We start from the raw sequence: 17,607 nt of genomic DNA, 5'->3' as shown, positions 1-17,607 counted from the left end.
CGTCCATCCGGCCACGGGGAGCCGGACAGGTGTGTGGGACTTTAACCCACTAAAACCACACGGTGTCATTTATGCCGGGACCGTAACCTAACCTAACACAGTAACTTCCGTGTAGTTCCGGCTGATGGGGCAAACCTAAAATGATAGGTTGATGTAATCAACCGTGCGTGCCATTGTTCTGACAACTAGAAGGAATGCCGATGATCGTGCGAAGTGGATGCCAAAAAGTAGGAAAGCGGACGCATTGGGACTGAGAAAGAAACCGGAAAGTGCTCCAATAAGAGAAAGGAAGATTACCTAGCAACCATTTGTCGAGACTGCAATTTTGTTAAACTGCTTTTCAACATCATCGAATAATTTTTAATTCTTAATACCTACTTTGGGGGTTCAAAAGCAATATTTATACAAAGCTACACATAAACTCATAATGTAGGTACCTACTAGTTTATGGTTAGGTTATTTATTATTATATATTAGACCATATTGGTACCCCAAACATAAGATTGATTTTAAATTTTAATGCGAATTTTAAATTCAAGTAAGCGGGTACTGATCATGGACGCAGGTAGAACGTACTGATCTTACCTTTATGTGGCCATTAAAATAAATATTTTTCACATAATTAATTCACACTTCGTTAACTAACACAATAAAAATTGTAAAACAAATTGGTAAATAATAACTACGAAGTAACGAACATTTTAACAAAATGCGTAATTTGATAGGTAGTATTTTTTTTCACAGGCGTTCCATTTTATTGTTTATTGTAAGTGGCCAGTCGCCAGTTTTGTCCTTTAATATTTACAATGGTTCTCTGCAGGAGATAGGTATTCTAGCTGGGTACAAACTTATTCTTTTAAGCATTATTAATAATATAGACCTACTTACCATAATACCTATAGGTACATTGAGTTACGTTTTTTTTTAAACATATTTGTCATGAAATAATTTATATCAAAGATTTTTTAAAATCTAAGTATCTACCTATTATCATGGAATTAGTATTAACTTATTAATTTAATGAATATTATGTAATTATAAGTAAATCTGACATGTTATAAGATAATCTTTCGAATATCTAAATTAGTAAGACTTTTGAATTCTCTTTAATAAAAATACTTACTCGGAAATGGACATGACATTATTTTAATATCTAGGTAGGTACTTATTTGTGCCTAAGTACTATCCACCTATACTTACTTAATGAGTTTTGAACGTACACAGGTACTTATAGGTACTTATAAAATTGAATGTAATAAGTATTTGTCAAAAAACGTTTCGTTATGAAAAAATATTTAGTTCTAAAATCCACCTAAATAAATTTTATAACTATAATCGAAGAACTAGTAAAAAAATACGTTAAGTATATTTTGAGTATCCCTGTGAAGAAAAAATAAATATGTCACATAGGTCACTATTTGCTATGATATAAATGATAGGAGTAGATAATATTTATATAAGTATAAATCAATTTAAAATTGCTGTATTGGAATTAGAAAAGCTAAGTATAAAAAAATATATCTGGAGTAATTAAATTAGCATGTCAAATGATATATTTGTTTTCACTTAATTTTCGTACTGCCACAGAATAATATATTACTTACTTGGGTACTTCCGCAGTAAAGTATATTTTTATTGACACATACACAATGAAACATACGTTTTTTATGTCAATACGGCATAAAAAATCCAGGCATTTTTGTTTCGGAAAAAATATGTACATTATATTGAAATTGAGTAAGCGGGTCACCTGATGGTAAGTGGTCACCGCTGCCCAGGAACAACTACCTACCATACTAGGGGCAGCACAGAATCGTTGCCGGCCTTGTATACTCGTTCTAGTTAAATATAAAATAGTAGTAATGTTAAATTGCTTATTTTTAAACCACCGATTGACAGCTGTCAACTGTCAATCTAGAAAGTTACTAGGGCGGCCGGCATATATTATCTGTGTACAAGCGAGGCGGTAATTTTTACGTTTTATTGTTTAAAAAGAAGTTAGTAAGTAGGTAATTGATTGAAGTGAATACACCAAATGTTTTTGATTTCCAATGAAAATCTAACATTTTCTTCCAATAATAAAGACAAAAAACAATTCAACAACTTTATTACAACAACATAACATTATTAACAAAATGATTTACAGTCTAAGACCACCAAGGCCTCTTACGCCGCCGCCAAATCCGAAACCGAGACCATTAAGACTTGGCGCGTAGTTCTCACTGGTGATACCGATGTCGCCACTGCCGCACCCACAGCTCGCAGCACCAGCGCCACCTGTGTTTAACGCTCCTTCGAAAGCTACAGCACTAAGGAACGGCAACTCTCCAGTCACGACCAGGTTTCCTTCAATAGCGTTGTCTGACAATACTGACAGACCACCAGGGGCGATTGGGGAGTAACTTGTGACTGGTAGAACTCCACCGCCGGATACTGAAGCGAGGTTGATGTAACCAGGAGCGGTAGAGAGGGAGCCAAGTCCGACATTTGCGACGCCCAAATTAGCGTTAGCTAAGCTTGCGGCGTTCGCCAAGTTTGCGACTCCAGCGAGGTTGGCCCCGACGAAGTTTGTTGCTGCCAAGTTAGCCCCGGCTGTGTTGGCGCCTGCCAGGTTTGCCCCGTTCGCCAAGCCTAGTCCATTAGCTGAGTTGACGACGACATTGTTTTCGACAACAGAATTGCCGGACGCGTATGCTGCGGGTAGAACTTGGCCCAAAGAAATCTGAAAATATAATAATATTTTCAGATTTATTATTAATATAATAATATTTATTACAAATATAATAATATTTACTCAATAGGCTTATGTTCGTATAATTTTAAACTCATTACTAGTTAATTTATATAAAAGTTATCATCAAACAGTAAACTTTAACGTTGTCTTTGACCTGCGCGGAAAAACATGTAACAGCATATTTTTTATGTTTTCTGCGTCCATTGTGGTTTTCTGCGCAGTTTAATAATAATAATATAATAACTTTATTCACCAAAGAAAAAAGTACAATAATTGACAGAATCATTTTAGTAGTTAGATTTACAATTTATAAGTTGGACTGTGGACTCTGCACTAAGCGACGCTTGTGTCGCAACGTCCAGAACATTTTCAATTTACATTACGATTTTTACATGTTTATCGTATCATACATAATAATAAACACAATATATAACACATACATATATAACAAACAAGATCAATGTCAAAGTTGACAGATGCAAATAATACTCACACTCTAAGTCATATGTCTTCAAGCAACTTGACTTATCTGAAGTCAGAAGATGCACCCATGGATTTAGTAAGTACTTCGACGGAGTACCTACTAATTCCATGGATGCACCTATTCAATATATGTAACAATAAGTAGGTTTTCTTTATTATTCTTGACTGGCTTTTTGGCTCTAGATCAACGTTTTCCCTCTATCAAAGTTTCCAAGATATTATTTACCTATTTTAGATCTATGTCCTAACTAGAATTTGCTATAATTTTTTGGCTTACCTGAATGAAAACAGCAAGAGCAGTAAAATTCACAATTATTTTTGAAGCCATTTCCTTTGTAAGTACTTTGATTATTTTTTTACTTTGTAAAAGGTTGTAAGTAAGAGTGTTTCCAATTGAATGATGATTTTCAAACAGTAACCTGGATTTTTATATCAATCGTAATATTATTATCGATAGTTACATATGCCTATACAAAACCTATTATACAATTTAAATTGGTATATGATTTCTTTATAGATAATTACGTAGATAAATGTGACATTCCACATGTTGTGCATTGTGGTCGATTTTAGTCCTCTAATATAAATGCGAAAGTTTGTGACGATGTGTGTGTGTGTATGTATGTTTGTTACTCTTTCACGCGAAATATACTGGACCGATTGTTATGAAATTTGGTACACGGGTACAATATAACCTGGAATAATACATAGGGTACTTTTATCCCGAAATTACCACGAATATTAAATTTATGTAATCACCTCAAAACCAATTCAGATTAAGACAGTCTAAAAGGTTACCTGTGGAACATAATAATCGCTTGTTTTGTGCGATTGCCGAGTCAACTTGTTAAATTATTGTGGCGCAGTGGTAAAGTGCTTGCCTCCGAACCGAGAGGTCCCGGGTTCGATCCCCGGTCGGGTCATGATGGAAAATGATCTTTTTCTGATTGGCCCGGGTCTTGTATGTTTATCTATATATGTATTTGTTATAAAATATAGTATCGTTGAGTCAGTATCCCATAACACAAGTCTCGAACTTACTTTGTGGCTAGCTCAATCTGTGTGATTTGTCCTAATATATCCTAATATATATAATATATAAAAGATATTTAATAGATATTAACATGGCCACTATAGGATATTGTTAGGTTAGCTAATTATGCAACAACTTAAGACAGAAAGTCCCTTAAATAGGGATTGAATAAATTAAAAACCGATTTGGTATTACGTGGATTTTAAAACGCAGTTCGCGTTGCGAGACTTGTTATTTTTTTACAAGTAGGTATTGTTTTTTATGGGTTAAACTTTTTATTGCCTTTTTAATTCGAAGCCTCTTGCAGTTGATCGCTAATACCTTAACTGCATAACTAGGACTGATAAATATCGATAAGCTTAAAAACTACCGTACGGTTTTCACCAATATCGTCAATAAAATATTATGTACATACGATAAGGATAATTATGTAAATGCCTATTTTACAAAATGATAATTATTATTATTTAATTAAGTTGCATATTATTGTGACAAAGTTCATTACGTAACTCCGTTATCAAAACATCGGCTTGCAATATTGTTTCTATCTATAGTTATGTAACATAATTATTGTGTGTATATAAATGCTGCTTATTGTACAATTGTGTTAGTTTGACCGAAGCAAACATGAACTTCCACATAGGAACTATTGTTTTGTTCTGCCTCTTGAAGGTAAGGTTAAAAACATGTAAAATACAACTGATTAATAACATATATGAAAAAAGTGTCTGTGAAGGTCTAATTCCCTAAATAATTTACATTAACAGAGGGTGAAATGCGTGGTGAAGTGTGACTCGATTCGCAGTGAGACGTACTCGTAGCTAACCAATCACAGTGCGCCATTGTGGCTAGAGATGAAAATTTACTACCAAAACTGCCGGCAACTTTGGAAGTTGTCACAATCGTTTATTTTGTTTACATTAAATGGTATCGGTAAACATTCCTGGAAACTTTCAAAGTTACGGAAACTCTCGGTAATTTTAACCTCTAATTGTGACTCGATGACAACCTCACCGCAATGTGATAATTTAAATGCAAACCCATAATACTTCGTCCTCAGAAAATGACCGTCAAAAAGTTCAATAGAATCGATTCAATAGAATGGACAAATCAATTGAAATTTATCGATGAATAAATTTCGAAAATTAAGAAATTGAGAGAATATATTTCGGGCGGTTTGCGCCGCTTACTTTAAACTGTGCAGAAAATCTTACAATTTTACAAATAAATCTTACACATTTGACTCTCTTTTCCAGAACTCCTTCGCCCAAGTGGGGCTCGGCAATGGGTTCGGAAACCTGGGCCTCAACAACATAGCCGACAACGTAGCAAGCAACAACTTCGCTTCCAGCAACTTAGCAGGAAATAGCTTACTTAACAACAACTTAGCTGTTTCAAACGTCGCGGCTAACAACGCAGCTGTCAATAGCCTGGCTTCTAATAGCTTGGCTTCTAATAGCTTGGCTGCTAATAGTTTAAATAATTTTGCTAATAATGAAGCTTACAATAGCCTAGCCGCTAACAGTGTGGCGGCAAACAATTTTGCTGCCAACAATCTTGCCAACAACATAGCTGCCAATAATTTAGCTGCAGCAAATCTAGCAGCTTCAAGTTTAGCTGCGACGAATAACTTGAATAACTTAGGAAATAATGAAGCCATTAATAATCTTGCTGCCAATAGCTTAGCATACAATAATTTTGGCGGCAATAACGTGTTAGCTAATAATGTAGCTGCAAATAGCTTAGCCGCTAATAGTTTGGCTGCTAATAACTTAGCCGCTAATAGTTTGGCTGCTAATAACTTAGCCGCTAATAGTTTGGCTGCTAATAACTTAGCTGCCAATAGTTTGGCTGCTAATAACTTAGCCGCTAATAGTTTGGCTGCTAATAACTTAGCTGCAAATAGTTTAGCCGCGAATAGTTGGGCAGCGAATAATTTTGCCAATAATTTAGCCGCCTCAAATTTAGCTGCCAACAATTTAGCAGGGAATTTTGGAAATAATGTAGCTTTAAACAATTTTGCTAGCACTTCTATAGCAAATAACAATCTAATTAACAATCTTAATGCTAATGCATTTGGCAATAATTATTTAAGTAACCTTAATGTGGTAGGAAATTTAGCTTCTGGAGCTTTGGCAGGCTATGGCAGCACTCAGTTAGGGGATATTGTGGTTTCCGGTGAGTTGCCAGTTACTGGCAGAACTGGCATAACAGGTGACATGCCAGTCATTGGCTATGTCACTTTTGAAGGTTATGTACCAGCCGATGGTATAGTCAGTGTTGCCAACTGCGATTGTTTTAGTACATAAAGTAGTAGTAGTTTTTAATTGTGACATTTAAATAAATTGTTTGTTGTTGATTTTTGATTTATTTTTTTATTATTAGTTGACGATTGATATCAATTCAAAATTAATGATGAAATATCATTGCTTTGTTTAGATACCCAATTACAGTAAATAAATAAAAATGTTCACTTCTCATTCTTATAATGATTAATTCATGATTAATTAAGTTCATGAGTAAAATCCTTGTGTATGGATTTGTTTTTTTGCTCAAGAGCCTAAAATAAAACATCTTATCAAAGTAAAATAATTCTAGAGCAAAAACGTAAACTCTTCATCTAATCCATACTAATATTACAAATGCGACAGTCTGTCTGTCTGTTTCGCTTTCACGGCTAAACCATTGAACCGATTTTGATGAAATTTGGTATACATGTACTTAAAGAACCTTGTTCAAACATACGCTACTTTGTCTTCCAAAAATCAACCCCTAAATGACTATAACGGGAGGTGAAAGTTTGTATGAAAATCATGTATGTTCCGCTTTCGCAGATAAATTCAAAAATTAAGGTTATAAGTGGCCAATAATTTAAAATTGACAATTTCCACGCAATCGAAGTGAAAAGTACACCTCGACGGTAAAGCGACTTTATACCCTTGATTCATGATATGATAGGTTTTATCTAAAACGATTATCTTTACCTATTTCTAGCCCCATTTTATTCATAAAAAAGTTAAAACTCATAAGCTAAAATATATTTCGTCACTATCGCACTTTACAATATTTGATATTGATAGAAAGAGACAAAACGTACTTTAGCCTAAAGTATGCTTTAACTTTTTATGAATAATGGTCAAATTTGTCAGGTACACATCGCAACGTTCTGGCGGGAGTGGCGCAGTGCAAGAGAACGCGCAAAGTTATACGAATTTACATATTTTAAATTTTTTACTGGAAAGTTACATTTGGGACTGTGAAGCCGCGAAACTCACATCAGGTCAACATTTTTTCAGGATTCAGCTAAGATTTCACTACCGGCCACCATCTTGATGTCAACCCTTCTTGGGAATATTGTTGCCTATCGGCTGCCAAGGCTATGTATCCCTTAGTCGCCTCGTACGACATACATTTGATAATTTAGCATCGCGCTATTTTGTCTCAATAAAGACGCGGGATAAGGTTAAAAAGAAATCCTAAAAAAAGAAACTATACCAATAAATTTAACTTTATTAAATAACTACAGATACGACATTAAATTAATAACACAGAATATCGAATCACCACACGACTGTCGCTGTGCCGTCATTTGGCAATCTCCCGCTTATGGCAACATTGGCGGCAATGGGATAATTTCCGTTGACATTGACAGTTCCTGTCACTTGTAAGGCGTCCGCCAAAATGTTCACACCGCAGCCCTGTCTTGCAAACGCTTCAGCTAAAATTGGGTTTTTAGGCTGCGTAAATGTACCAGTGTTTATATTGTAGCCGTTTGCTAAATTTATGTTGGCAACACTCGCTTCTACCAAATTTGGATTGCTGGCGAGGGCAACATTGTTGTAACCTAAATTCGCGCCTTTTTTGACGATATTCGAATTAAGTTGCAATAAATTATTATGTTGGTTCAATAAATTGGTAGCTAGTCCCCCGCTGATTGGTTGATTCCTGGTGGTACTAGAAATTGTGTTTCTTGCCAGGCTGAAGTTGGGGGTGTTTATATTTCTATTTTGCAGTAGATGGGCTGATGTGTACTGAAAAAATAATATTGACACTTAAACATGATAAAATTGCAATTGAAATTTAATCGATAAAGATCTGACGAATTCAGCACAAGCTGAACTGGCTTATGGCTATGAGTATTAGCTTGTTTAGAATAGTATAACTCCATATCTTCTCGTGGTCTAATTATAAACCACATAAAATATTTAAAACCACCACTCGCTTCCGGTGAAGGAAAACATCGTGAGGAAACCTGCACACTGGTGGACAGTTTAGTTCACTAGTGTGTTGCGACTACCTGCCACTAGATGGCGGTAGGTAGTTGTAAAAGTCATGTCAGATGTCTATAAGCGTGTTGAATAAAATCTGACACCAGTGTTAGCAATAACACACTCGATATGAATGAATGAATGAATGAATGAATGAATGAATGAATGAATGAATGAATGAATGAATGAATGAATGAATGAATGAATGAATGAATGATATTTAAAAACAAATAATCAAACCAAATAAAGTAAGAATATTTTAAATAATTCTAATATCGAATTTTGGCCTAATTTTATTTTCAGCCTACATGCAATCAAAATAAAGTACCTATTTTTTAAAAGTTTTGGTGAAAAATTGAGAGGCATGGAATAAGCTAGTTGACAATAAAACACTCACCTGTATTATACAATAACATAGTAACAATAATAATGAGTACATTTCAAAGAATTATTAAGACTATTCATTTAATATTACACCTTTTCACTTATATATTGTGATATGTTATCTTTTTAAAATGAGTGTGTAGAAACATATGTACATACGTGATTTTATTAATATTGAAATACCTATTTAGGTGTCTATTTATCTAAATTGTGCAATATATTGATGATAGAATTGCGTCTTGTTACGGAGATTTTATGATCACTCACTTCGTAAAAAATAACTAGTAGTATGACAGATGTCAAATGGTAAGAAAAAACTACATCAGCTGTCTCTGTCGCTCTCGTTTCGAATGTATCGGTTCATCTTGCTGTCATAGGACTCAAGTTATATTTTACAAAGTATAATATGATCTTTTTTTAACAACTGTTATTGCTGATCGAAACTAACTTGTGGTGTAATGGTTAAGCCGCCTGTGGATCGAAAGGTCTCAAATTCGAATCCTACTCGTGCCACATAAGTTTGTATACTAATCTGACTCATGTATAATAGTTTTCACAGACCACCATTTGTGAAGGAAAACATCGTGAGGAAACTTGCACTGATTATCAATTTGTGTGTGCGATGGAGAAGGCAATGGCAAACCACTCCATTAATAATGCCAAGAAAGTTGTTGTGTGTGTTTCATTCCACGTAATGACCACGACCCTCAGCCATGAGGAATACGACTATGAAGAGAAGCAATCTCCAGCCAACATTACCTATAACTATGTCCCGAATAGGCCACCTTGTCCGAACTGTGACATGAGCACGCGCAGCTCACTGGAGCTCAATTTGCTCAGCATCTCCTCGAAATAGCGGAACTCCGGGTTCTGAATGCCGACAGTGCTCATATTCCTGTTCTTGTACTCGTAATATCTGAAAAATTATGTCATTGAATGACCATTTTCCATAGATACAACATGAAGTTCTTCAAAAAGCTTTGAAAAATCAGTGTTTGAAGGCTAATTAATAACCTTTTTTCTACCTTTTTGGTTGCTGCGTCGCATAAATTTATTGACGACTAGCGACTCGCCCCGGCTTCGCTCGTGCAAAACCATAATAAAAAGCAATGTCACTCATGAAGGTTTCACCTATCTCTGTGCCAAATTTCATCAAAACCGGCCCAGTAGTTTTTTACATTTATTAATTACAAACAAAAACACAAGTCTTTCCTCTTTATAATATTTAGTATGGATGTTTGTTATTATTTCTCAACCTTTTAATTTTTTTAAAATTTTTATTTACTAAAAAAAGGCTACTTTTTTAATATGGTTTTACCCGAACGAAGGCCGAGGCGGGCGGCTAAATTATGTGCGTGTGGTCTGAGGGCCCACTTCTTGTTACGAATATTCACAGGCATACCTTTTAACAACATCATAGTACTTCCTCATGATCTCGTTGTAAATCACCATGGTCTGGTAGCTGGGAGCTGGAGGTCGCGTTTGCAAACACAGCAGCCCTTTACACAGCTGGTTTTCTACATTCAACTTTTGTAGTAGTCCTTCCTGGAAATGTGAAGTTTATTTAGAAATTCGATCTTAAGATCATTATTCTAGGATTGGAAGCACACATTTGTCATCCCTTCAGGCTATATATCAGCCCAATCAATCTTCTTTAAGATATTAATAATAAATAAATAAATATATTAGGACAAATCACACAGATTGAGCTAGCCCCAAAGTGAGTTCGAAACTTGTGTTATTGGATACTAACTCAACGGTACTATATTTTATAACAAATACATATATAGATAAACATCCAAGACCTGGGCCAATCAGAAAAAGATCGTTTTCCATCATGACCCGACCGGGTATCGAACCCGAGACCTCTCGGTTCAGTGGCAAGAACTTTACCACTGCGCCACCGAGGTCGTCAAGAGTACGGACAAAGATATAATACATACGTTACATCCCGGGAAAAAATACATTCCGTTTGGAAAATAACGTAATACCTGCGCAAACGCTCCGCAAAATACCACAAGTAAGAACAAACAGATCATTTTCATATTAGATATCATACTATTTCGCAATACCGAGCCGAATGATTTATACAATAATCAATATTCTGTATTTATATTTGTATTGCAGGTGTCTTTTATCTGAAAATACGTTAATGACGCGTGTGTTTGTAAGTTCGTGCTAATCGTCGAAACTTGTGTTCGACTCAGTTCTTTGTTTATTGTTATAGGAGTAACAATGTTATATTGCGCGGTGATAGCTCAGTGGTTAAGACCGGCTGCCTGTCATCGATACGTCTCAGGTTCGAATCCTACTCGCGCCTTATGAGTATGTCGATCTGACTCATGTATAGTTTTCATAGATCACCCCTTGCTTTCGGGTGAGGAAACCTTGCACACAGTGAAACTTAGCTGTAGCCCGCGGCTTCGTTCGCGTGAACTATATTACTCCTACGACTAGACACTCGGATGAGCTTAGGGCATTCGACAGACATTGGATGGAGAAGACCAAAGAAAGGGACCCGTGAAAAGAGAGAAAGGAGGCTTTTGCCCAGCAGTGGGACATGTTATAACTATTAAAAAATATATAAATGCAAGCTCGGTTAGTTCTATAATAGGTACTTATGTCTTAATAAAGACCAAACATAATTGGATTGTGTTATATTATCATTATGTGTTTTATCAACTGAATATAACCAACATCAGAATAGGTAGGTTTTGCTTTTATTAAATCATGAGTCAAAAATCTATGATTCAACTCAACTTTGATAAAACTTAGTATAAAAATGTCATACAAAATTAATTCGCTATCAAATGTGATACAATTATGTATTGTGTTTACGTAATATTGGGAGCACAAGTAAGATTTTGATACTATCTTTTTATGTTTCTGCACGTGGCTTGATTATTTTTTATTTACTACTAGATGTTGCCCGGGGCTTCGCTCCATGTGAGAATTTTAAGATAAAGCATAGCTTATTGCTTGGATAATGTACATTTCTAATGGTGAAAGAATTTTTTAAATCGGTTCGGTAGTTTCTCAAACATAATAAAAACTCACAAACGCTTACCTCTCTATAATAATAATAATATGTATTGATTGTGCGTATGAAATAAAATGAGTGTAAAATAAACTTTAAAAATAGGAAGATGAAAAATGTGCAATAAAATGTATGAAAGAAAGAAAGAAAACATATATTTGCCAAAAACATGAGTACAAATAGACAAATTGATGTCAAAATGAATTAAACCTAAATGTTTTACCGAATATAGGTATGCAAATATAAATAAATAAAGAGGAGCATGCTATCCACTACAAATCCAAAACAAAAAAAGAATTATAATGTATACTAGCCCTAAATTCTATCCGAGTCTATCATTAAAGAAATCATTTAAACTATAATAACATTTATCAGTTAATAAAGACTTGAGGTACTTTGAGGTGCCTTATGTTTGTGAATAATTAAGCCACATTATCGGTCATGATCATATATTTTTTCGAAATTTGTCTAGTAGATTTTGCGTTATAGAGTATCAAAATCTTAAGTTTTACTTTGTAATCTCTCTCTCATATCCGCATGTAGTCGACTGTGACGCCGCGAAACCGTAAAACATAACAAATTTACAACCGCTGCCTGCCTGGCCTAGGCTATATATCCCTTAGTCGCCTCGTACGAGAGTATTGAATAGTGCTATTCTAGGGCGGAACCACACGCCACGACTTCAGCTTTAGGAATAAATCGTACAATATACATTATTCTTAATCGTATAATTTGCAATTATAATGTGTTTCAGAATTGTGAAATATTTTCAATTATTAAATAAGTATATTTTACGTTAATTTTTCAGGAAATTCTTGCCTAGTACGATGTAACAAATCAACGGATATACCAATACAGTTTGCCGTCCAGGAACCAGGCAACATCAGTGCCAAGATATGAATGGCTGATATCCAACTATTTTACCAAATTTTTACCAATTGCATATTTATCAAGTGATTCAACAACATTATCATCAGTACATTCTAATCCTTTTCAAACACATTAAACAAACATAATTCCAGATCATTTGACAATCGATCGATATTATGGGGCTGTCATAATTTGAAATGCGCCCAAAAAAACGACAATAATCTTTTTAATTCTCAATCTCCTGCTATTTTACCGATTATGAATGTTCATCAGCATCAAAATAATGGCATAATTCCTATCAGAAACTACAAATATCCTCGGCTAAATATGACGGACAACGGATAGAATTAATATTTCACCAGTTGTAAATTTCAATAGCTCTTACAATGTAATTTTGCAGTTGTGAATAATAATGATTTACACAACTTAAACACACCAATAACTTCGTCATTGCCTGCCAATTTTCATAATAGAAATAGTCCAATAAGCTTTGAATATGCCAATCCATCTTTGAATAAATATTGAATAATGCAATACTTGCAACTAACAGACCAAATTTTGACAGTAATTTTATGTCGGTGACATCGACTGCTGATATTGCGTCGAATAGCCGTAACTTTGGTGTGTAATTTTCAGCTAGTAACATTGCCCGCCGATATTGCACATAACAGCCCAAATTTTGATAGTAATTTTCGGCCGGTAATACCGCCCGACATTATTGTATCTACCAAACCAAATTTTTATAATTATTTTCGGCCGACAACACTGCCCGCTAATATATCTGTGTTATATATATAATATCTAACAGCCCAAATTTTGAAAGAAGAAGTAGCTGAAGTATTCTGTCGACAACATCACCTGGATCACTTTTCGTACAAGTTTAAATAACAATTTGACGACCTCGGTGGCGCAGTGGTAAAGTTCTTCCCACTGGACCGAGAGGTCCCGGGTTCGATCCCCAGTCGGGTCATGATGGAAAATGATCTTTTTCTGATTGGCTCGGGTCTTGGATGTTTATCTATATATGTTTTTGTTAGAAAATATAGTATCGTTGAGTTAGTATCACATAACACAAGTCTCGAACTTACTTTGGGGCTAGCTCAATCTGTGTGATTTGTCCGTGTATATTTATTATATTTAGGTATATTTAATTATATTCCGTCTGGAGCACCAATATTATAAGTTTTTAAACTCATCTATCGCCAGTTGACAACCAACCAACAAAAATTAAACAAATTTACATATAGATTCCAATAATTTACATTTAAATTAAAAATATATCGTTAATGATAGTAATTTTGCTACTGCTTAGTGACATGATGACCAGTAAAAACTTGAGACCATATAATTTGCAATTATTACAAATTTATAGCTTTTAAACGTTTCAAATCTGGGTGATTTGTTCTAATATTTTTTATTTATTTAAATCCCGAAAGATAGTTTGTAAACCAATATCTAATAGAAAATGTAAACCAATGAATAATGTAAACCAATTATGTATATATATAATTGTTTATATTAGAAATTGTATATATATAATTGTTTATATTAGAAATAAAATTTAGTGAAAAGTTCCATTAATTTTAAACCTGCATGATAAATCTATATAAGCAAACTTTCTTTTTAGAAATCTAGATTATTATTGTGTAACATTTTAATTAACCCGTTTCCATTGCCATTGGATAAATTAATTGGAAATTGGATAAATTTTATGCAATACAACAAACTGTTTATGTTGAAACACAATTCTGTAGTTATGGGATAAATATGTGTTTTCTACATTTTTTATTTAGGTATGTATTGGAAATATTCTACTTCACTAATACAATTTAATTAACCAGAAATAGTAGTTAAAATTGTGGCCAACCCGCCGTACATTGCGTTATTTTCATTGCGGTAAATAAAAGATCTCATAGCAACTACGCAATGAACCTGCAATCGCGTCGGCATCTATCTGAATTTGCCGATAATGTGTAACTGGTATACACTACTGGAAATTATATCTGTGGCTACAGTCTGTCAAGAAAATTTAAAAGAAAACAGATTCTTAATGAACTATATTTTTGTCATATACCAAACTAGATGGTTGTCCGGAGCTTCGCTCCCGTGGGAATTTTGAGATAAAACAGTTCCTATAGTAAACTTGGATAATATACCTTTCTAATGGTGAAAGAGTTTTTGAAATCGGTTCTCTAGTTTTGGAGATTACCCGCCTCAAACATAGAAACTCACAAACGATTACCTCTTTATAATAATTGGCACAAGACAAGACAAGATTGGTTGATAAACGAACACCAAGTGTTGCCAGCCAATAGGAGACAGCATTACGAATGCATGCATAATAAACTAAAGGTTTTTGAATATGGAATCATTTCAGTAAATTAACATATATAGTCTTCACAAATATGATTCGCCGAGTCGACACACGTTAAGAAGAAGAAGAATTTTAAAATAATATATCGATTAATAATATTTTAAATATTTATTGTGGATTCAGAAAAATTACATATCATAAACCAGTTTTAAAATTATTTTAAAAAGATTAATTGCATAAAATTTTCGCGATATACTTTCCTGCGTATAATTCTCCAAACTTGTTTCTGATTACAAATAAGAAGTATAGAAATACTCTCTGAGTAAAGCCATACTTAAAAAAAATTGCATAACAAACTCTTCATCTAATGTGAAAATGGGACGGACTCTGTAATAAGACATATTTCGGCTAGTCTAATAGAAATTAACATTTTGAGGCTTATCTCTCTGTCTGTCTATAAAGATGTTACGTTTGAACTCCTCAATCCGTCGCATTCTGTGCAGTATCGGTGATTTTTTGGATTTTCGTTCAATGATCTCGTATTTAACCTGAAAATGATGAAAAAAACTATAAAGCATTTACTTTAAACAATGAAAAATCACTAAGACAAAAAAATCACTTTTTATGAATAAAAAAAATCACTCAACATCTTGTGGAAGGTAGTTTCATGTGTGAGTTACTCGATCACGCTAAATCTACTGAATAGAATATATATAACCAGAAGGCCTACCACGGAATATACAAACACGTAGCACGTTACTGACGTCCACATGCTGTCTCTTTTTCCCATATCGTGTACGCATCGTGTGAAAAAGAGAGAGAACATGTGGACGCAGTGACGTGCTAGTGTTTTATGCTTCATGGTATAACATAAAATATTTGGGTTCAAATCTGCCCAATTATTGCTATCGAAATAAGTACCTCCTGGAGAACATTTACAGTAACGGCATTTTCTTCAACTTCCCCAATTTCTTCATCGATATCTAAAGATTCATCTGGCATATTAATTTGGTCGTCGTCCGTTATCAATTCTTTGGCCATTTTCTGACCAATGTTGACAGCAGGCAACGAAGCTACGTTAGGCAGAAACGCCAATATTGGCAAAGTCATCATTCTTGGCAAATCTTGTTTCAAAATTGGAATGCACGGCTTCAAAATTGGAATCTGTTCTTCATTCAAAACTTCGTCATTTCTCTCTGGTTGGGCTGTCACAATTTCTTCAATTATCTGCGCTGGTCTATCATTGGTTGGTATGGATGTAGGTGTGTTTCTAGCCACACTATTCATGTATACATTTTTCATTTGTTTTCTTTCTTGTCTAAGGGTTTTGTAGTGTCTCTTTGGTAGTCTGAAGAAACTCGCCGCTGTTAATTCCTGTAAAGGATTTTAAAGTAAATAGAAAGTAAATAAACTACAGATGTATATAACTACTGATGTATATAACTGATATCATCAAGTCATCTAAACCTTCTTCAGACACACTATATATTGGTGAAAACCACGAACATACAGACATACACAATAATATGCAAGGACACTTACTTGTACAAACAAGAAAACAAGGATTGCGTAAATGAAATTCATATTTGTATCATAAGACACTGCATATATTATAGAGTTGTACGATGTTTTATAATGCTATTTATCAAAAACCCTTCGTCCTCTTTGACGTTGATGCGTCATCTTATATCAAATATGCAGGTGGGTAATTATTTTTGCGCCTGCGCAGGTATATCTTGCGCAGACCGGTACATTACGTAGGGAACAAATATCTGGCAATTCCGCTCCCGCCTGGCCCCGGCTGAAGGGCAACATTGGGTGTCGTCAAGGATGATATGCGTGACAATGGTCTGACAACTAGAGATGCCGACTACCGTGCGCAGTGGAAACGGAAAAGTAGAAAACCCTAGAACGCTCAACGATCGAGGAAGAAAAACCGGGAAAACGCTAAGATAACAGAGAAAAATAGATTATTGACTTTAATTAATATTAATTAATACGCAGTAAATAAATAAACAAAGACCATTTTGCTTCAAGCATAGGTACTTTTGTTTTTATTTGTACCGTGCTGTATCGCTGTATGTACTATTATGATTGAGCAAATTAAACGTTTGTTTGTTCAAACGTAATTGTATACTAATAACAAAACGTTTTTTTCTTTCTTTTTTTTTCTTAGTTACTATGTTATACTGATGTTGACAAATTTTTAATTTGATAACTATTCGAAGGCCCTTATATTAATAGAAACACCAGTGAAAAAATACTGTGATAATGACAATACTTTCAAATATATGACAAAAATAAAATCACACATTTTTGAACTCGTCCAAACGCTCCATACTAAATTACATGTCTTAGGAGTGACGTCACAACTTGCTAAAATTTTCGCAAAGATAATGTTTGTTCGACAGCTACATTAAATTAATAGACTTCTCAATAAAAGTTGTTCCAAAATTTTTGTTTTTTATGATGGTTTAAATTTAT

General features: G+C 34.3%; 4 protein-coding genes and 1 long non-coding RNA gene across 5 annotated transcripts; 2 read left to right on the top strand and 3 right to left on the bottom strand.

The window, feature by feature from the left end:
- Positions 1 to 2,090: 2,090 nt before the first annotated feature.
- LOC128681465 (chorion class CB protein PC404-like) lies at positions 2,091 to 3,639 on the bottom strand. The gene is made up of 2 exons (XM_053765373.1): positions 3,495 to 3,639; positions 2,091 to 2,722 (listed from the first exon to the last, which is right to left on the bottom strand). The coding sequence occupies exons 1-2, from the start codon at positions 3,543 to 3,545 to the stop codon at positions 2,141 to 2,143; spliced, it is 633 nt and encodes a 210-aa protein (XP_053621348.1). The 5' UTR covers positions 3,546 to 3,639; the 3' UTR covers positions 2,091 to 2,140.
- Positions 3,640 to 4,766: 1,127 nt separating this feature from the next.
- On the top strand, positions 4,767 to 6,609 carry LOC128681621 (putative uncharacterized protein DDB_G0286901). Its single transcript, XM_053765640.1, has 2 exons — positions 4,767 to 4,922; positions 5,507 to 6,609. Exons 1-2 carry the CDS (start codon positions 4,878 to 4,880, stop codon positions 6,557 to 6,559), a joined length of 1,098 nt encoding a protein of 365 aa, XP_053621615.1. The 5' UTR covers positions 4,767 to 4,877; the 3' UTR covers positions 6,560 to 6,609.
- Positions 6,610 to 8,142: 1,533 nt separating this feature from the next.
- On the bottom strand, positions 8,143 to 11,026 carry LOC128681619 (uncharacterized). Its single transcript, XM_053765638.1, has 4 exons — positions 10,894 to 11,026; positions 10,305 to 10,447; positions 9,662 to 9,818; positions 8,143 to 8,281 (listed from the first exon to the last, which is right to left on the bottom strand). Exons 1-3 carry the CDS (start codon positions 10,957 to 10,959, stop codon positions 9,668 to 9,670), a joined length of 360 nt encoding a protein of 119 aa, XP_053621613.1. The 5' UTR covers positions 10,960 to 11,026; the 3' UTR covers positions 8,143 to 8,281; positions 9,662 to 9,667.
- A 49-nt stretch (positions 11,027 to 11,075) lies between these two features.
- On the top strand, positions 11,076 to 14,383 carry LOC128681611 (uncharacterized). Its single transcript, XR_008406032.2, has 2 exons — positions 11,076 to 11,758; positions 12,748 to 14,383. It is a non-coding gene; the product is annotated as an uncharacterized LOC128681611 (long non-coding RNA).
- A 917-nt stretch (positions 14,384 to 15,300) lies between these two features.
- Positions 15,301 to 16,924, bottom strand: LOC128681610 (uncharacterized). The gene is made up of 3 exons (XM_053765625.2): positions 16,666 to 16,924; positions 16,045 to 16,497; positions 15,301 to 15,671 (listed from the first exon to the last, which is right to left on the bottom strand). The coding sequence occupies exons 1-3, from the start codon at positions 16,705 to 16,707 to the stop codon at positions 15,537 to 15,539; spliced, it is 630 nt and encodes a 209-aa protein (XP_053621600.1). The 5' UTR covers positions 16,708 to 16,924; the 3' UTR covers positions 15,301 to 15,536.
- Between the last annotated feature and the right edge of the window lie 683 nt (positions 16,925 to 17,607).

The sequence above is a fragment of the Plodia interpunctella genome, chromosome 27 (genome assembly GCF_027563975.2).
Source record: "Plodia interpunctella isolate USDA-ARS_2022_Savannah chromosome 27, ilPloInte3.2, whole genome shotgun sequence".
Classification (NCBI taxonomy): Eukaryota; Metazoa; Arthropoda; class Insecta; order Lepidoptera; family Pyralidae; genus Plodia; species Plodia interpunctella.
The sequence above is the reverse complement of the archived record's forward strand: the minus strand, read 5'-3'. Positions and strand labels throughout refer to the sequence as shown.

What these genes read in the sequence shown, in the direction of transcription:
- LOC128681619 (XM_053765638.1), bottom strand. Translation starts at nt 10,959, where the DNA reads ATGATATCTAATATGAAAATGATCTGTTTGTTCTTACTTGTGGTATTT. An exon ending in TTTGCGGAGCGTTTGCGCAG is followed by an intron (nt 10,448 to 10,893) that starts GTATTACGTTAT and finishes TCACATTTCCAG; the next exon opens with GAAGGACTACTACAAAAGTT. An exon ending in TACTATGATGTTGTTAAAAG is followed by an intron (nt 9,819 to 10,304) that starts GTATGCCTGTGA and finishes ATAATTTTTCAG; the next exon opens with ATATTACGAGTACAAGAACA.
- LOC128681621 (XM_053765640.1), top strand. Translation starts at nt 4,878, where the DNA reads ATGAACTTCCACATAGGAACTATTGTTTTGTTCTGCCTCTTGAAG. An exon ending in TTTTGTTCTGCCTCTTGAAG is followed by an intron (nt 4,923 to 5,506) that starts GTAAGGTTAAAA and finishes TCTCTTTTCCAG; the next exon opens with AACTCCTTCGCCCAAGTGGG.
- LOC128681610 (XM_053765625.2), bottom strand. Translation starts at nt 16,707, where the DNA reads ATGAATTTCATTTACGCAATCCTTGTTTTCTTGTTTGTACAA. An exon ending in TTGTTTTCTTGTTTGTACAA is followed by an intron (nt 16,498 to 16,665) that starts GTAAGTGTCCTT and finishes AATCCTTTACAG; the next exon opens with GAATTAACAGCGGCGAGTTT. An exon ending in CTGTAAATGTTCTCCAGGAG is followed by an intron (nt 15,672 to 16,044) that starts GTACTTATTTCG and finishes CATCATTTTCAG; the next exon opens with GTTAAATACGAGATCATTGA.
- LOC128681465 (XM_053765373.1), bottom strand. Translation starts at nt 3,545, where the DNA reads ATGGCTTCAAAAATAATTGTGAATTTTACTGCTCTTGCTGTTTTCATT. An exon ending in CTCTTGCTGTTTTCATTCAG is followed by an intron (nt 2,723 to 3,494) that starts GTAAGCCAAAAA and finishes TTATATTTTCAG; the next exon opens with ATTTCTTTGGGCCAAGTTCT.